The sequence below is a fragment of the Caretta caretta genome, chromosome 4 (assembly GCF_965140235.1).
Source record: "Caretta caretta isolate rCarCar2 chromosome 4, rCarCar1.hap1, whole genome shotgun sequence".
NCBI classification, from domain to species: domain Eukaryota; kingdom Metazoa; phylum Chordata; order Testudines; family Cheloniidae; genus Caretta; species Caretta caretta.
The window spans coordinates 19313935-19329544 of record NC_134209.1 but is presented as its reverse complement, the minus strand read 5'-3'; the positions used below and the strand labels follow the sequence as shown (position 1 = coordinate 19329544).

At 42.1% G+C, this 15610-nt stretch overlaps 1 protein-coding gene across 2 annotated transcripts in view; it reads right to left on the bottom strand.

The window, feature by feature from the left end:
- Positions 1 to 15448, bottom strand: part of STAP1 (signal transducing adaptor family member 1) — a 27906-nt gene extending 12458 nt beyond the window's left edge. For both annotated transcript variants that reach the window (XM_075127428.1, XM_048846903.2), the window contains exons 1-4: positions 15213 to 15448; positions 6385 to 6456; positions 2647 to 2760; positions 1105 to 1161 (exon numbers count right to left, since the gene is read on the bottom strand). In XM_075127428.1, coding sequence (XP_074983529.1) covers positions 1105 to 1161; positions 2647 to 2760; positions 6385 to 6456; positions 15213 to 15335 — 366 coding nt within the window. In that variant the 5' untranslated portion in view covers positions 15336 to 15448. The remainder of the gene's footprint in view (positions 1 to 1104; positions 1162 to 2646; positions 2761 to 6384; positions 6457 to 15212) is intronic.
- Between the last annotated feature and the right edge of the window lie 162 nt (positions 15449 to 15610).

The following is a 15610-nucleotide window of genomic DNA, read 5'->3' as shown; positions in this document are numbered from 1 at the left end:
TATAAGCCAATTGTGAACAGACAGAAATATGTCCACATAGGGGTTTGCACCATTTTAACTGAATTGATTTTAAAATTTATTTTAATTAAACTGGTGTAAATTTTGTGTTTAGATGTGGCTTAAGTCTCAGCCTGGGGCTGTGAAGAACAATCCCTGGTAAATTGGCTAGAACAAAGTGGTTTTCAACCTTTTTTCATTTGCAAAAAATAATAAATAAATAATTCTGAATGGAGGTAGAGACCCCTTTCGAAATATTAGACATAGTCTGAGGACCCCCAGGGGTCTGTTGAAAACCACTGGGTTGGAAGAAGGAAAGGGAGAAGGCTGTATACGTCAGGCTGTTGTAGTTAAGACATTTCAAACAGCTTATTTCAGGTCTTTTCTACCAGCCCGATAGCATTTGACAAGGCTTGTGTTCTGATCAAAGCAGAATCACGCTCCAGTGATTTGGTGTGAGCACAATGGTAGATTATTTGCAAAGAAGCATCTTGTCCACAGAAAAACTGCAAGTGAAGCAGAAGTTATATTTAATAATGACAATTAAATAAAACTAAATGGAACAGCCCAGACTTTGTCACCAAGTGAAGAAACTTCAAATTAAGCTAAAAGAAACCACCCTTCTTGCAGCCTTTCTGAAGGTTCTTTTTACAAGAGACAGGCATTGCGGCTGTTTCAATTTTAAACTCTGAAGAGAACAGCACAAGAGATAATGCATGGGTTGTCCTGGACCCTGGGGAGAAACCAGTCTGCCAACAGGGGTAAATCCCTTTTTGTGCAATATTGAACTATTGCATTTAAAAAAAATCTAGTATTTTACAAAAGGTGCATATGGCAAACACTGCAACTGCTCAAAATTGTAAAAAACGAACGCAAGCCCACAATCCTGCAAACAAATAGGCACATGCTTAATGTTATGGTAGCCTGAAACAAGGTGGTCCTCCCCCTCAGGCCTGGGGCCAGCCAGGTCTGTTCAATCAGCCCACCTGTGCCATAATTAGCTGCATCTTAGCGAGAGAGTATATTTCATACAAACCAACATGTGATCAAGCAATTGAAGATACAATTTACCATCTGCTAAGAACCAGCACTAAAGAGCTTCCTTACCTGTGTGACTGTGAAGATAAAGCCTTTCCATTCCTCCCCACTGTCATAGTCCTCGACCTGAGAGAATAAAAAGTAGAAACCTAAGAGTGACTCCAAAACCAAGTATTTCCTGGTCTCTGCTGTATGTGTCCCTCTCACAGTCCCCTCTGAGTCTGCATTTTTAAGTTGACTTAAAAAGGAAACCAGCTGGAACTTGTCAGGTTTCCTCACTGTCACCTCTTATCTACCGCCTTTTTGTGCTGAGTGTTCAATCTGTACTCTGACTAGGGTGACCATATTTCCCAAAGGGAAAACAGGACACCACGCAGCACTGGCCCAAGCCCTGCCTGCCCCCCTGGACAGGGCTTAAAGGGACTGTCCAGGCCAAAACGGGACATATGGTCACCTAACTCTGACCTCCTCTGGCAGCTCCCCTTCTGATTTAATGCACACGATGCCATAGTGACTACCTACCTTGAGACTGAAGACAGGTACAATCCCTCTGTATGACACCCTCAAACCCCTTCTCACATAATGTGGAGGGGGTGATAGGCTATGGAAAACTGATTCCCTTTGCCCAATACTTAGCAGGGGTGGAGGGTGAGAGCAGGCGCTCTAGAGAGAGGCAAAGGGACCAGCACCTCATCACTACACATCTGCCTCTCAGCGTGTATGGGACGGGGCACAGTAGGGGATGAAGACCCCCATGTAACTATTTTGGAGGGGGAAGAGAGTAGAATTCCCCCTCATGTACTCCGTGCCCCACATTCATCTTCACCACTCCCTCTTGCTTTTTTATCCCATCTTTCCTATTCTTCCTCTCCTCATCCCATACCTCCTCACCCTCACTGTATGTGAGAGAGAAGGGAAGTGGAAGTGAGCACTGCACCAGAGGCAGACCTGGGTTCCCTAACTGGCCCTGCCACCAACTTGGTGTGTGACCTTGAGCAAGTCACTTCTTAGCTCTGCGCCTCTGTTTCATCTCACATCCTGTCTTGCCTAGCTAGACTGTAAGCTCTTCAGGGCAGGGAGGTTCTCTCTAAGTATGTACAATGCCTAGCACAATGGGGTGCCACTCTTGCTTGGAGTGCTATGGAATGCATATAAGTGAAAGAGATGACATGGGAGGAAGAGAAGGTAGAAACAGGCAGAAGTTGAGCCCTGACACAGAAGGAGTGGGGGGAGGAGAAGGAGGAGCCCCCTTGCTTCAGCAGGGAGCAACAGTGACTGCATGTGCAAAGGAAGCCCTGAAACTGCCTCCCAGGGCTGGAAAGAGGGGAGTGCCATGGTCCCAGAAGATGGAGAAGCCCTGGAGACCCCTCCCCAGGCCAGGAGTGGCAGTGTTCTCTTCCAGAGGTTCCACTGTGTGTGCATTTGTTATTTAAACAAACTAGAATGATTCCAAAATGCCCCTTCCCACCCCCAAAAGGCAGTGGGTATCATGCACCAAGCTTTGAAAAATAACAGCCCTGCCACTGCTTTTTGCTATGTTATGGGGATCAAGAACAGCTTGGGTCAAACACGGCAAATGTGCATAAGTCATGCCTTACTGGGTTCACTCACCTTCAGCTCCACTTCCTCATTTCTCAGCATCAGGATGAACTGTGCACCGCACTTTTCATCTGGATAAACGTTCACTACTGATGTCAAATTCGTCAGCTCTAGTTTCTCTAAATACTGAGAAAGGAAAGAAAGATGGGCATGCATTAGAGCACATCTAAACAAGTCAGCTGTTCCCAGCAGACGCTAACTGAAACAAGAAAACACCAGGGTTTTCTTAAATTTCAGATTGGTGCCATTAACATACATGGCAATACACAGTCCTTTATTTCTTCTTTGAGAAGCTGTTTTCAGCCACAATATACATTTTTGGGCAAACTTCTCACCACTCTTCAGTGTGGGTGTGCAGCACGGATCCCAGAATTCAACAACATTCCCAGACCGATTACAAATTATGCTAGATTCAGCTCTGGGTTACACTGATGTGTCCCATGTGGAGATACATAGTTATTTTATTGATTCACCCTGGCAGCCAAATATGGTGGGTCCCATTAGCTGCAATAGAGGAGCTTAAAAAGTTGAGTCTCTCTGAGGCAAGAGATAACTAGATGGTGAGACGGAGGTTGTCCTGCATGGAGAAACTCTAGGAAGAGCCCACTCAGCAGAGAGGGCAGGGTAAAATATATGGGCCCTATCGTGCCAATAAACACACAACGTGACTAAATGTTATTTATTGGCAGGATAGGGCCCTTTCATGGGGTGGCTTGCCCCTTTACCCACTGTACCCATGACAGGTATCTTTAAGGAGAATGAGCCCAGCTCACCTGTAAGCAGTCAACTCCTTAGGTGGCTGGTTGGTGGCTAATGAGCACCTGCCTCTGATTAAAAGGCAACCAGATGTCATTTATAGGAGACTACTCCTAAGAAGAGGAGTTCCCAGGGAAAGGAAATAGCTCCTCACAGGCTGAGCTCCCTACAGCCATGTGCCCTCGGGAGAAGAGTTGCAGTTAGCAGGAAAGCCATGGCTCCAGGGAAAAAATCAAGGTTGAGAGTTAGCAAAGGGCTTGGCTGTGGGATTGATAAACTCAGAAGTCGTCTGTCTCCTGGCTGACAAGCCTGGGTGTAGTTCAGTCATGCATTCCCACTAGTAAATCAGACCCTTGGTTATGGGGATGCTGTGTGACATGTTAAAGCCACTCAGGGAAATCGAGGAAGGGTGCACCTCCACTCCTGGACCTGGCAGCAAGAGGTGCATATGGATGGCACATACATACTGTTGATAGGCTCATAAACTTTAGTTTGAGCTCCCCCCATCTGTGCTCTCCCTTCCCAGGCTGCCCCTTCTCCAGGGGGCGTCTGTTGTGGACATCTGACTGCTCTGAGGCCACTTCACTGTGGCTACTTTATACTGACATGGAGTGGTAAAACTCTTCTCTCTACCCTAAGGTTCCCCCAAGCAAGCCACTGGCAAGAGCATTAGAGCTACAATTGAAAAACAAATAACAAATGTTAAAAGCTGGGAAATGCAGCTTTAAAGTGACACTTCTTACACAAAACACCCACACAACTTTTTAGCTTCGAGCCCTGTAGACTAACAACAGGAGTTACAGTACTTCACTAAATGTTCCCTCTGGAAGTTCTCTTGTTATGGTTGGTTTCAGAGTAACAGCCGTGTTAGTCTGTATTCGCAAAAAGAAAAGGAGGACTTGTGGCACCTTAGAGACTAACCAATTTATTTGAGCATAAGCTTTCGTGAGCTACAGCTCACTTCATCGGATGCATACTGTGGAAAGTACAGAAGATCTTTTTATACACACAAACCATGAAGAGTGGGGTGGGGGGAGAGAAAACCTTTTATAGTGGTAAACACCCATTTTTTCACCATTTGTGTGTATAAAAAGATTTTCTGTACTTTCCACAGTATGCATCCGATGAAGTGAGCTGTAGCTCACGAAAGCTTATGCTCAAATAAATTGGTTAGTCTCTAAGGTGCCACAAGTACTCCTTTTCTTCTTGTTACCGTTGACTTTTGGGTGAGTAGGAGGTGTCTGTGACTATGCATGGATCTGTTGGAGAAAAAAATAAGGTAGAAAACATCTTTCTCCCATCACAAGTCCATCTCAGTATGTACATCCTGTGATGGGGAACATTTTGGGGATGTTACTTGAGTTCTGTGGAAATGTACAGTAAAAGTATGTTAATTCTTTAGGGTAATTACCTGGGAATTGCTCATGTGAGCATCTTGCTCAGTTACCTTCTGATTTGAATTGAACAGCACTTACAGCTCCATTCATTGAACAGAGTTGTTGCTAATATAACTGAAGTAGTTTCACTGAGCAAAGGCACCGACTTCCACTGGTGCCAGAAGGTGCTCGCTCCCCGTCTGCCCCCAGCCCCACCATGACTCCACCCCTGCCTCGCCCCCTCCCACGCGTGCCCTGCCCCCATTCCAACCCCTTCCCCAAATCTCCGCCCCGGCTCCACCTCTTCCCCGAATGTGCCGCATTCCCGCTCCTCCCCCCTCCCTTCTGGAGCTTGTTACGCCATGAAACAGCTGTTTTGCGGCAGCATGCGCTGGGAGGTAGGGGGAGAGGCGGGGATGCGGCGCGCTCAGGGGAGGAGGCGGAGGTGAGGTGGGGCAGGGAGGGGAGTTTGGCTGCCAGTGGGAGCAGAGCACCCACTAATTTTTCCCTGCAGGTGCTCCACCCCTGAGCACCCACGGAGTCGGCTCCTATGTCACTGAGCAACATGGATTGGAGTTTTTCGTTTAAGAATCATGTTATAAACCATGCTATAAAGACTGCCTAAAGCAACAGAGCTGATATGTTCTTCATTTGCACAAGTGTAACCAAGAATAAACCCAGTGAAGTCAATGGACCCTCAACAGGGTATATCGTATGTGAGAGAAGAACTGGATCTCTTATCTATAAAATGGTATCAGAAAAATATCCCTGCCACACTGCTCTGAGAAGCTGTACATAAACAACATGTGGTTGTTGCGAGCAGAGTTTCAACCACAGTTCAAATGAGACAGACTATGTCCACGTGGGATATGAAAGAACTTTTGCTTTGTATTGGCCCTCATTTCTGAGGTGCAGAAAGGCAGAAGCTCTGTGTTGGAGCAGTTTATTGGACGGACTGGTTTAAGTACCCATATGCAAGATGCAGAAGATGTGCATATTATAACTATACCGCACCTTTCAACCTGACTGGTCTCCAAACAATTAAAAAAGTGTATACACACATACAGCAGCTGCTTCTGAGGTAAAACATGAGGGAGGGAAAGTCTTAGTCAAGGACTGAGCAACCTCCCTGCTCTCATAAGTGCCATGTGCAACATGTTCGTGAATGACCCTGTATAGTAAATGGGCAGGAGTTAATGGGTGATCAGGATATTTTGAACTGAGGTTTGTAAAGCACATTGAAGATCTAAAGAGCTGCATATGTGCCAAGCAAAAGGCTAAAATCATTGAGTTAATATCAAAATGTTGTGTTGCTTGCAGTGTGCTCCCCACTAGCCATTGGTTCTCATCTCAAAAGTGAATATATAGAATAGCCTGAATGACTAAGAATCTTCCTTTTGTTAGGAGTAGACACACACTATTTTTATTATGTGTATCACTTTCTACACTGTAACTCAGGCTCTCTGTTGCAGTGCTTGATACATGTTCCATGGGCTTCAAAGATGCGAGAACAGGGATGGGAGAGACACTTGCAGTAAATGAGTATATACTCACTTGGTGAAAATGGCTACTAAAAATAATCATATATACATACACACAAGCATGTTGCACTACTCACGGTTGGGGTTTTCTTATCACTATAAAAGAAAAGTGTAATCCCTCTGAGTTCTGTCCAGTACTGTTCAAAATCCTGTTGGAAAAGGGCAAGAGTCAGTTTACCTGGAAAATCTTTTTAGCCCCCAAAGAAAAGTGAATGAAATATGGATAAGAAAAGTACCATAACCCAGGTGGGTTTATTTCAGTGCTTTATAGTTTGGTAAAGGTCAAAGACCTTCTGTTTTATAACTTCCAGCAAATGAAACAATTTGTAAAATTATTTCATTCCAGGTCAGGAGTTCCGATATATAGACTTGGGGGCTGATTCATTACTTTGCTACTCCAGTTTATGCCAGTGTAACTCTATTGGCTTCACTGGAGTTATTTAAGTTTAAAACTAGAGTAGCATCGTAGTGATCCACATTCAATATCTTGGTTATGGTAACTGACCAAGTATTGGTATCAGTATGGATTATCAATAGCACTGACAATATCTCAGTACTGATGACCAAGTAGTTTATATTTTTTGACATTTTTGCCCCTCATTTAAAACGTGAACTCCAGCCTGGGGGAGAGAACTGTTTAATAGCTTTTATTTTTCATATTGCTCTCCCTAAGTTGCATAAAAAGCAGACTCCGTACTGAAAACAGATGAAAAGGGGGGCTGGAATTTGTATTAATTCAGACTATAATGACTGTGAACTAGGGTGGGAAACGGGATTTGGGTCATCTAGGGCAAACAGCAAACTAGACAAAATGCAGACTTTCCTCTCACCCCTGTCATCAGTCAGTTTGTTTTAATTATTTAAAGTAGTTAGGGATCAGGAGAAAACCAGTCACTTATTGTTCATCAGAGATACTTTCTTTGTACACCTCTTTATTTATTCCATGATTTCTACTATAAAACTGGAATCCTTACATCTTCCTCTGTTGACTGGGAGTCTATGATTACTACTTTTTCCCTCAAATCCATCAGCTAATTTCTGTTAAAGCTTTAGGCAGTGAATATCTGTCTAGACACTTTCTGAACACACGCATGGGCCAAGATTAAAAAAAAAAGTGTGTGTAAAGTTAGGCAGGCTATTAAGTCCATTTCTAGATGTGACGGGTTACCCCCCACTCTGGAGTGCCACCTGATGTCCTGGGGTACCACTGAGCCCGCCTGTTCCAGCAGCCGAGCTACCTTACCCTGTCCTGCTAAGCCAGGCCCTCAAGCCTCCTCTAGCACACACACAGGTAGGGACACACCCAGCTGCAGAAAGACACAGACACTGAAATCAGTACTGCATGGGAAAGCTTTCGGCTAAGGAATTGCCCAGCACTCAAGTGCATGCCCACTCTGGAGAGTAGACCCAAAATTGTATTGTCTTGCACAGAGAACTGTACAGTGTAAGCTAACTGAAATTTGCCTTCTCCCTCAATACGGAGAGAGATATGCACAGCTTTTTGCACCCCCCCCCCTCCTGTGTTGTGAATTACACAAACTGGGTTTAAAACAAAAACAAGTTCATTACATACAAGAGATATATTTTTAAGTGATTATAAGGGATAGCCAACAGATCAAAGCAGATCACCTTAGTAAATAACCCTCCTCCCCCGCCCGCAAACTGAGTTTAACACACTAGCTAGGTAGGATATAAATTAGCAAATTCTCACCCTGAGTGATAAACAGGCTGGCAGATTCTTAAGGCACAAGTTGCTTTGGCTTTCTCAGGTTTTCATACACAGGCTAAAGATCCTTTTAGCCTGGGACCATCACTTCCCACAGTTCAGTCCTTGCCTCTCAGGTGTTGGAGAGTGAGAACCCCTTTGATGTCATTGTCCCCCTTTTTATATCTTCCTCTCACTCGCTGGAAAGCTCTTTTGCTGTGACCTAGGTCAAACAGTTCCCATTGCGTAGTGATACCTCTGAGATGTTTCTATTGTACACAGTTCCTGGGGTAATCCTTGTGCTTGTGTGCATTTCCTCAATAAGCCATTCACATTGTTTGGCCTTTTTACTGTCGTACCTGGCAGGCTGCTTGTGGGTGTTTTCAACCTCACAACATGTTTCAGTAACACATAGCCAAACTTTATAACTTCACATACAACGATAGCACATGCAATCCAATGAGATATTAATGTCTAGCAGAGCGAGCCTTTCAGAATACCTCAGAAGACATACTTTGTACAAAACTCGTCCTAATTACATGACAGTGGTGAATATTGGGGTGTCACACTAGGTACCTAACTAAGTGGGGTCTGATTTTTTTTTTCAAAAGTGCTGATCACCCAGAAGCAATCATGTGGAATCCCCATCATTAGAGGTTTTTAAAAACAGGTTGGATAAACACCTGTCAGGGACGATCTAGGTTTACTTGGTCCTGCCACAGCACAAGGGGCTGGACTTGATCTACACATCCTGCCATTGTTCCTCTGAACAATCTAGTCCCACAAAGATTAATATTAACTGTACTGGTTTGTTTGTTCACCAATATCTCCCTCTAACGTAAAGCTAGATTGTTACGCTCACAGTGACACTTTATCTACTTCTCCTTTCAATGATGATAGACTATCGATTTGCAACCAGCTATTGCCTTATTGTTGTAAATCTTCCCTGTAATGAACATGCTAGTTAGTGATGGGAAAGGCTGTAAGACAATCGCAATAAAAAACACTCTGCTCTCTTGTCTGAGGATGCATGAGAAGCATATATTGTGGGCAAAGCCTTTCATTTTGGGATTTTATTTGTTTAAAATTGCCCAAGTATTTATCAGTGTTCATTACAAAAATTAAAAAATAAGTGAAAATCAGTGCATAAAATTAACGTAATAGTTTTCTGGGTAAATACGAGGATGGTTAATACTGAGAGGCAGGAGGACAGAAAAAAGCAACAAAGAGAAAAGGAAGAGTATTGAATGTAAAAGCAGCTTCAGGCTGTGGTGTATTTCATGAACTCTACATTAACAGTATGTATACATGTACCCATGCATGTATCTCTTCCACTACCTTGCCTTACTTTAACAGACAACCTTATATTTACACTGAGACTAATTTATTATTAACCTAAACACATCCACCTGTTTGTCACATACTTGAGTGCTCCAAAATTCAGGTGAAAATCAGTAAAACCTTTTGTAAAACCTGGGGCTTTTTTGGTAAAAGTTGGTTTAAAAAGAAAAACAAAAAAGAAGGGCCTTACTCATGGACTAGTAAATGAAGATAGCAAAACTGTAAAATGTACTTTTGAAAAAGTACTATTTTGGCAAAAAAGTGAGCGTTTCTCACACAAGGGTAAAAACTGCACATCTGCTAGGCCTGACAAACTAAGGCATGCAGGATATTTCCCCCCAAACCTCTACCTGGTGACCTCTCCCCCATAGACTTCAGTCTCATAATAATTCTTTTCAGTTCTCCAGAACCACTTGTGGACTAGGGTGGTTCTCCCCTCAGCATCCTTGTAAGCCCTGAACTGTCTAGAATGGGGTTATGCTTTCTGGACTGAGGGCCTTCTTCCAGCTTCAGCCCCAAAAGAACTAACGAAGGCTGCTAGGCCCCGTCCTTGGTTAGTAATTTTGGCCAAGAACAGAGAAGTGCAGGACGACAGGCGAAGTTTCACCTTTTGTTGTCATGAATGAGTGATACTTTGCTTTACTGAAAATGCACTAGCTGACTGGAGGAATTCCTGCTATCTGCTTACTGGGAAAAGCTGGTAAAGACGTTGCTCTGCATGGCTATATAGGGTGCAAGGCACCCTCTCATGCTCCTCCTGTATGGCAGGGAAGCAGCATCCCAGGGACTGACTCCATCCCTCCCCCAATGCTGGCTGATAAACTGAGGGACGTACACTGCACCAAGCATGGACCTGATACACGGTATGTTCCTCTCCAGTCCCATTGCAAAGGAGACCCAGATTGTGAATCTTGATCTGCTTCTCAAAGCACGAAAGGCAGCCCAACCTGGTGCTGCCTTATACAATGACCTTGTGGCAAAGCTACAATTTAGACCAATGAAATTGGCAACATTTAACGAGAAGAATATTTACTTTTGAAAATGAGTACTCAGGTGACTGACCCTCTCACACAGCTATAGTTGTCAGGCTCCCCACTTTGGATAACGTGTAAAAGAAGAGGGATCTGATTCTCCACATGCCACTGTAGCTCCGCTGAAGTCAGTGAATCCCCCACCCCACACACAAGCATGAGCTGACACAAGGGCTATACACCAATTTAGTCTCTCATAACCCCCTGTTCTGAAGGCTTAAGAAGTGCATAGTTTTTATACAGACACTCTGCATAGGCATGAATTTCACCCTAATAAGAATGAGCAAAACCAGTCACTCTGCAAGCTCTATGCATTCAGGAATGTCTTTGGGTCACGGGTAAACAAACTCAACACTGCCTATAAATAAGGTGCACAGACTTGGTCACCTTTATTCCAACTAAAATTAATAGAATTGTGAACCCATGCTGCCTTCTCAGCATAGCACCTGCTCTGTAACAGGCTGTCCAGAACTGCCATTTCAATTGCATGTAATGCTAGTTTTCCCTTTTCCGATTTGTTGTGTGATAATGCTGTGGCCCGAGGAATAATGGCCACGTTCTACTCAAGGCGTTATTGCATTTCAGAGGTGGGTAAAGTGATTTCTATTTGTAAAATGCTTGGGGATTAAGAGCAGAGGCATTATATAAATGCACATTTATTACTATTAAAGCTATTGGGGGGAAAGTGTTACTAAACATGGCTATTTCCATCATGCTAGATAAAATAAAGAAATGTTTTAGAATAAGTCTGATTGCTGCTAGCTATTTGAATAGCAAGAGTAGTAGTTTATTTGGGGTTTCTTGGTGTTTCAGTTTACTGTGCGACCTATTACTATGGATGTGAATTACTCTGCTATTTTTGTCTTTCAACTGAGTCCATCCTTAGTAGCATGTAACTCCTGTGTGCTCTCCGGCTTCATCTACACTGCAGTTTCCTCCATGTTATGAAACTTTTCTTGAACGAATTTTTAATTTAAATAATTCTGGTGGCTGGTGCCTCAATTTTTAAATAGGTATTTTTTAAAAAATTATCTTTAAAAAGTAGCTTTGGCAAAATTATGTTCTGTTCATGCCAGCTAGCATACCAGTGTCAACAGAAGTCATTCTTTAGACATGGATATAAACTGTAGGCAGATGGGGGATCCTTATTTCTCTAACTGATTTTCATGGCTCTGCCAATTATGACATCAACATTGGCATTTATCTGGAGCTGAAAGAAAGAAGAGCAGGGAGAGACAGGCAAGGTTGCCTTTAAGGACCCGATTCTGCAAAAAGAACTGTGCAAGTTGACTTTTTGGTTGTGCAGAGCCCTATAGAAATCAATGGGGAATCCACATGGGCACAGAGATCTGCTCATGCAGTTCTCTTTATCACATTCAAATAGACTTTGAAGGACAAGTAATGAATGTGCATTATCTAATTTGTTTATTATAAATAGGCCCTGACCGAGAACCATAGATCCAAGCCACATACTGTCTTTAGGGAAATCTGACTCCAGATCCAACTACAAACTTCACAGCTTGGTTCTGGCTCTACTTTTTATTCATAGCAGATACACATTTGAGCTGATCCCTCAAACACAGAGTTCCTGGCGCTCTGCTTGATCGTAAAAGATTGCATGTTGAAGTTTGGAAGAGCGATGTCCTGTCCTGGTCTTCCTAGCAATGTTTTCCCCTCCTCAGTCGGTTATATTGCGTACTGTGTGCCAGTGGGTCATTTTCTTCTGTGCCTACAGCTGGCTGTCTTTCAGTATGTGAAGTTTTGGAGACTATTTCAGGATGAAAGGTCCTACATAAATGTTATATTATTTTATAGTATGCTCCATATACAAGCATACATTGTTAATGATGGGTCATATCTCAGATTGAAGTTTTTATTTTTCTAATCACTGGTCCAAGATGAGAGCTTCAGTCATGTATTGGTCCTCAAACGCCAAGATTTTCAAAGATGAGAGTCTAAAAGTTAGGCTCCTAAACTCATATTTAGGCCTAACTAAGTGACCTGATTTTCAGAGGAGCTGAGCAATGCCATCTCCCCTGGACTGCAACAGCTGACACCATTTATAATATTTCTAGCCATGATGGTTTCTGAGGTATTGCACCTTAAATGTAATGCTGATCCCTTAGTGTAGCCGCGGGGTTTTTGCATTAGTCTAGGACCATCTGTAATAACCTCAGTACACATTTGGTCAGTGGCTTAGTTTATTTTTATTTTATCCCTTTCACTGCTACACATATTAGGTTTCACATACTATCAGCAATCCCCACTATGTTTATCAGCAACGCATACCCCTAGGGGAGCTTGGGGAGACCTGCTACAGTTTTAAACCCTGCGGAAACAACATTCTAGGGAAAGGTTTCAGAGTGGTAGCCGTGTTAGTCTGTATCAGCAAAAAGAATGAGGAGTTCTTGTGGCACCTTAGAGACTAACAAATTTATTTGGGCATAAGCTTTCATGGGATAAAACCCACTTCATCAGATGCATGCAGTGGAAAGTACAGTAGGAAGATATATATATACAGAGAACATGGAAAAAATGGGTGTTGCCATACCAACTCTAATGAGACAAATCAATTAAGGTGGGCTATTATCAGCAGGAGGAAAAAAAACATTTGTAGTGATAATTAGGATGGCCCATTTCAAACAGTTGACAAGAAGGTGTGAGTAACAGTAGGGGAAAAGTTTCAGAGGAACAGCCGTGTTAGTCTGTATCCGTAAAAAGAAGAGCAGTACTTGTGGCACGTTAGAGACTAACCAATTTATTAGAGCATAAGCTTTTGTGAGCTACAGCTCACTTCATCGGATGCATGGGGGCAATTAGATGGAGTGTAATGGGTAATTAGATGGAGTGTAAACCTCTGCAAAAGCCAAACTTTTGGTAATATCTATTGTTATACCCCTGCTCCTGGACACTTTTGACCTAACCTTGATAGCAGTCCCTCCATTTATTAAAATTTCGTAAGGAAATGCAGTTCTGTAACAGACCACTCCCGTTCCTGAAATTAATAGTCTCAATACAATCTTCCATGGCCTTTTCTGATGCCCAAGAAAATCCTATTGCAGTGCTGAAAAATTATCAGTTACATGTATGATTCACAGATACTAAGGTCAGAAGGGACCATTATGATCATCTAGTCCGACCTCCTGCACAACGCAGGCCACAGAATCTCACCCACCCACTCCTGCGAAAAACCTCTCAGTGATCTTGGAGTTGTGCAGTGAACTGCCAGTATGTGAGCTAGTGACTCTGGAGAGAGAGTGGCTTTTAAAAGATTCCACATATGGGAGAAATTGAAAAATATCTGCTGTTTATTTATGGACTGTTACGCAGCATAATGAAACTTCAACCAATCTTCCATGTTGGAATACATCATTAATAGTGATGTTCAAAAATATCACTGTTCTGAACTTCCTCTTGCTATACTGTAGTTAAAAAAAAAAAAAAGGGTAGTAGTTACTTTTCTCTTTGTGAATAGTCTAACCACCGCACTCTACTAAAATAAAAAAATAATGGGGAAATACAAGTTTACCTTCAAACTTATTTTTGAAAAAATTCATATTTGCGCAGTGATCAAGCACAGAAAATATTAAATCTTTTATAGCCATGACTGGGTCGGGGAAAGGATTATAACGGAAACTGTTTTGCCGTCTTAACTATAATGATCACTATCATCAGGAGCTAAAACAGAGAAATCTATACTAAAAAGCAATCAGCATGTTCAAGGACCTGGTCTGTAAATACTTACTAATAATGTTCACACATGCATACAAGATCAGGATCAGGGCATAAATTATTATCCTGCCTCATAAAAATTCCACTGGACTGTGTTTCCAAAGTAGTCCATAAATAAAAGTTAAATGATTTCAGCATTATATATTTTTAATTATTGTAAGTCATCACCATGCTCATTTTAAATGCTCCATGACTGAGAATTTCAGGCTTAAGACTAGTATGGGATATTTCAGAACAAGATAAACAAATCAAACTTTGCTCTTGTGTCTTAAAGTGTAACCTAAGTGTCTCATCATTATTGCAGCTCTGAAATCAGTCTCAATCAACTTTCCTGTAGATTATAAAAAAAATATGATGGGGTACTGAATAATTATTATGGTGTGTAATGCAGTTCTTTTGATTATATACATTTATAGAATAAAACTGAAATGGAGTAAGAGTCCATTGGAAAACCCAAAATAAACTACAGCTTCAGAAATCAACATCTTTCTCCATCTTTGCTTGTTATAATATTGTCTACCGAAAAGGAAATGCACGTCTATAAATATGGAGACTTTTATGGTACATTTTATATTTATATTATTTTGTTAAAGAGTCTATTTAGTTGAATATATATATACATATACATATATATAAATAAGAATCTGAAAGCAAAAAAAAAATAGTAGTTTCAAGTATGGGAAATATTAGTCTCTGATGCAACAGCAGAAAGTGCCAAGAGATACGCAGGTTTTGTTTACACACAAACTTGACTGAAATAACTAAATCTGTTTTAATTCATGCCTTTAGTTATTTCAGTGCAAATCTGTGTGTGGATACTTACTTCAGAATAAGAGTTTCTTATTTTGATTTTGCTTACATTGGTAAAAAATTGACTTCAACTAAATTGTAATGGGACACTTTCATTCTGAAATATGTGTGCACAGGACTTTCACTAAAATAACTAAAGGTGTGAATTAAAACAGATTTAATTATTTCAGTGCGAGCTGGGGTGCAGACCAGCCCTAAGGAACAGGTCTCAACACCTGTAATGAGTTACAACACATTTCTCAGAAAAAGTTTAATTGAATGTAGCTGCTCGGATTGTGCACCTTACCTGGTTCCGTGCCCGTCTGACAGATAGAAACCCTTCAAAGTACAGGGGCAGAGCAGTAATCGTCTGTCTCGCTTGGAAGATTCGTCGTGGGGCTGGTACAGGGATTTTCTCAGGCTTAGCCATCCTGCTCCCTCCCTATCCGCTGAATCTTGGCTGTGTTCTTTTCCTCTGTGTATTCTTGTCTGCTTATCTTTAGCCTCTGGCAAAGGAAAGGTCGCCCCGGTTTGAGAGAACAAGTTGACGGTACAAAGAGGAAGTCTTGGTGGTTATTTTAAAATAAACAACACACCGCACAGACCCCTTTCTCACTGTATAATCCGAAGAGGAACAAGATTAAATGGATTAAAGGAAACTTTCCTAGCATGCTATTTGTATGTTTCCATCCTGCAGACCAAGGT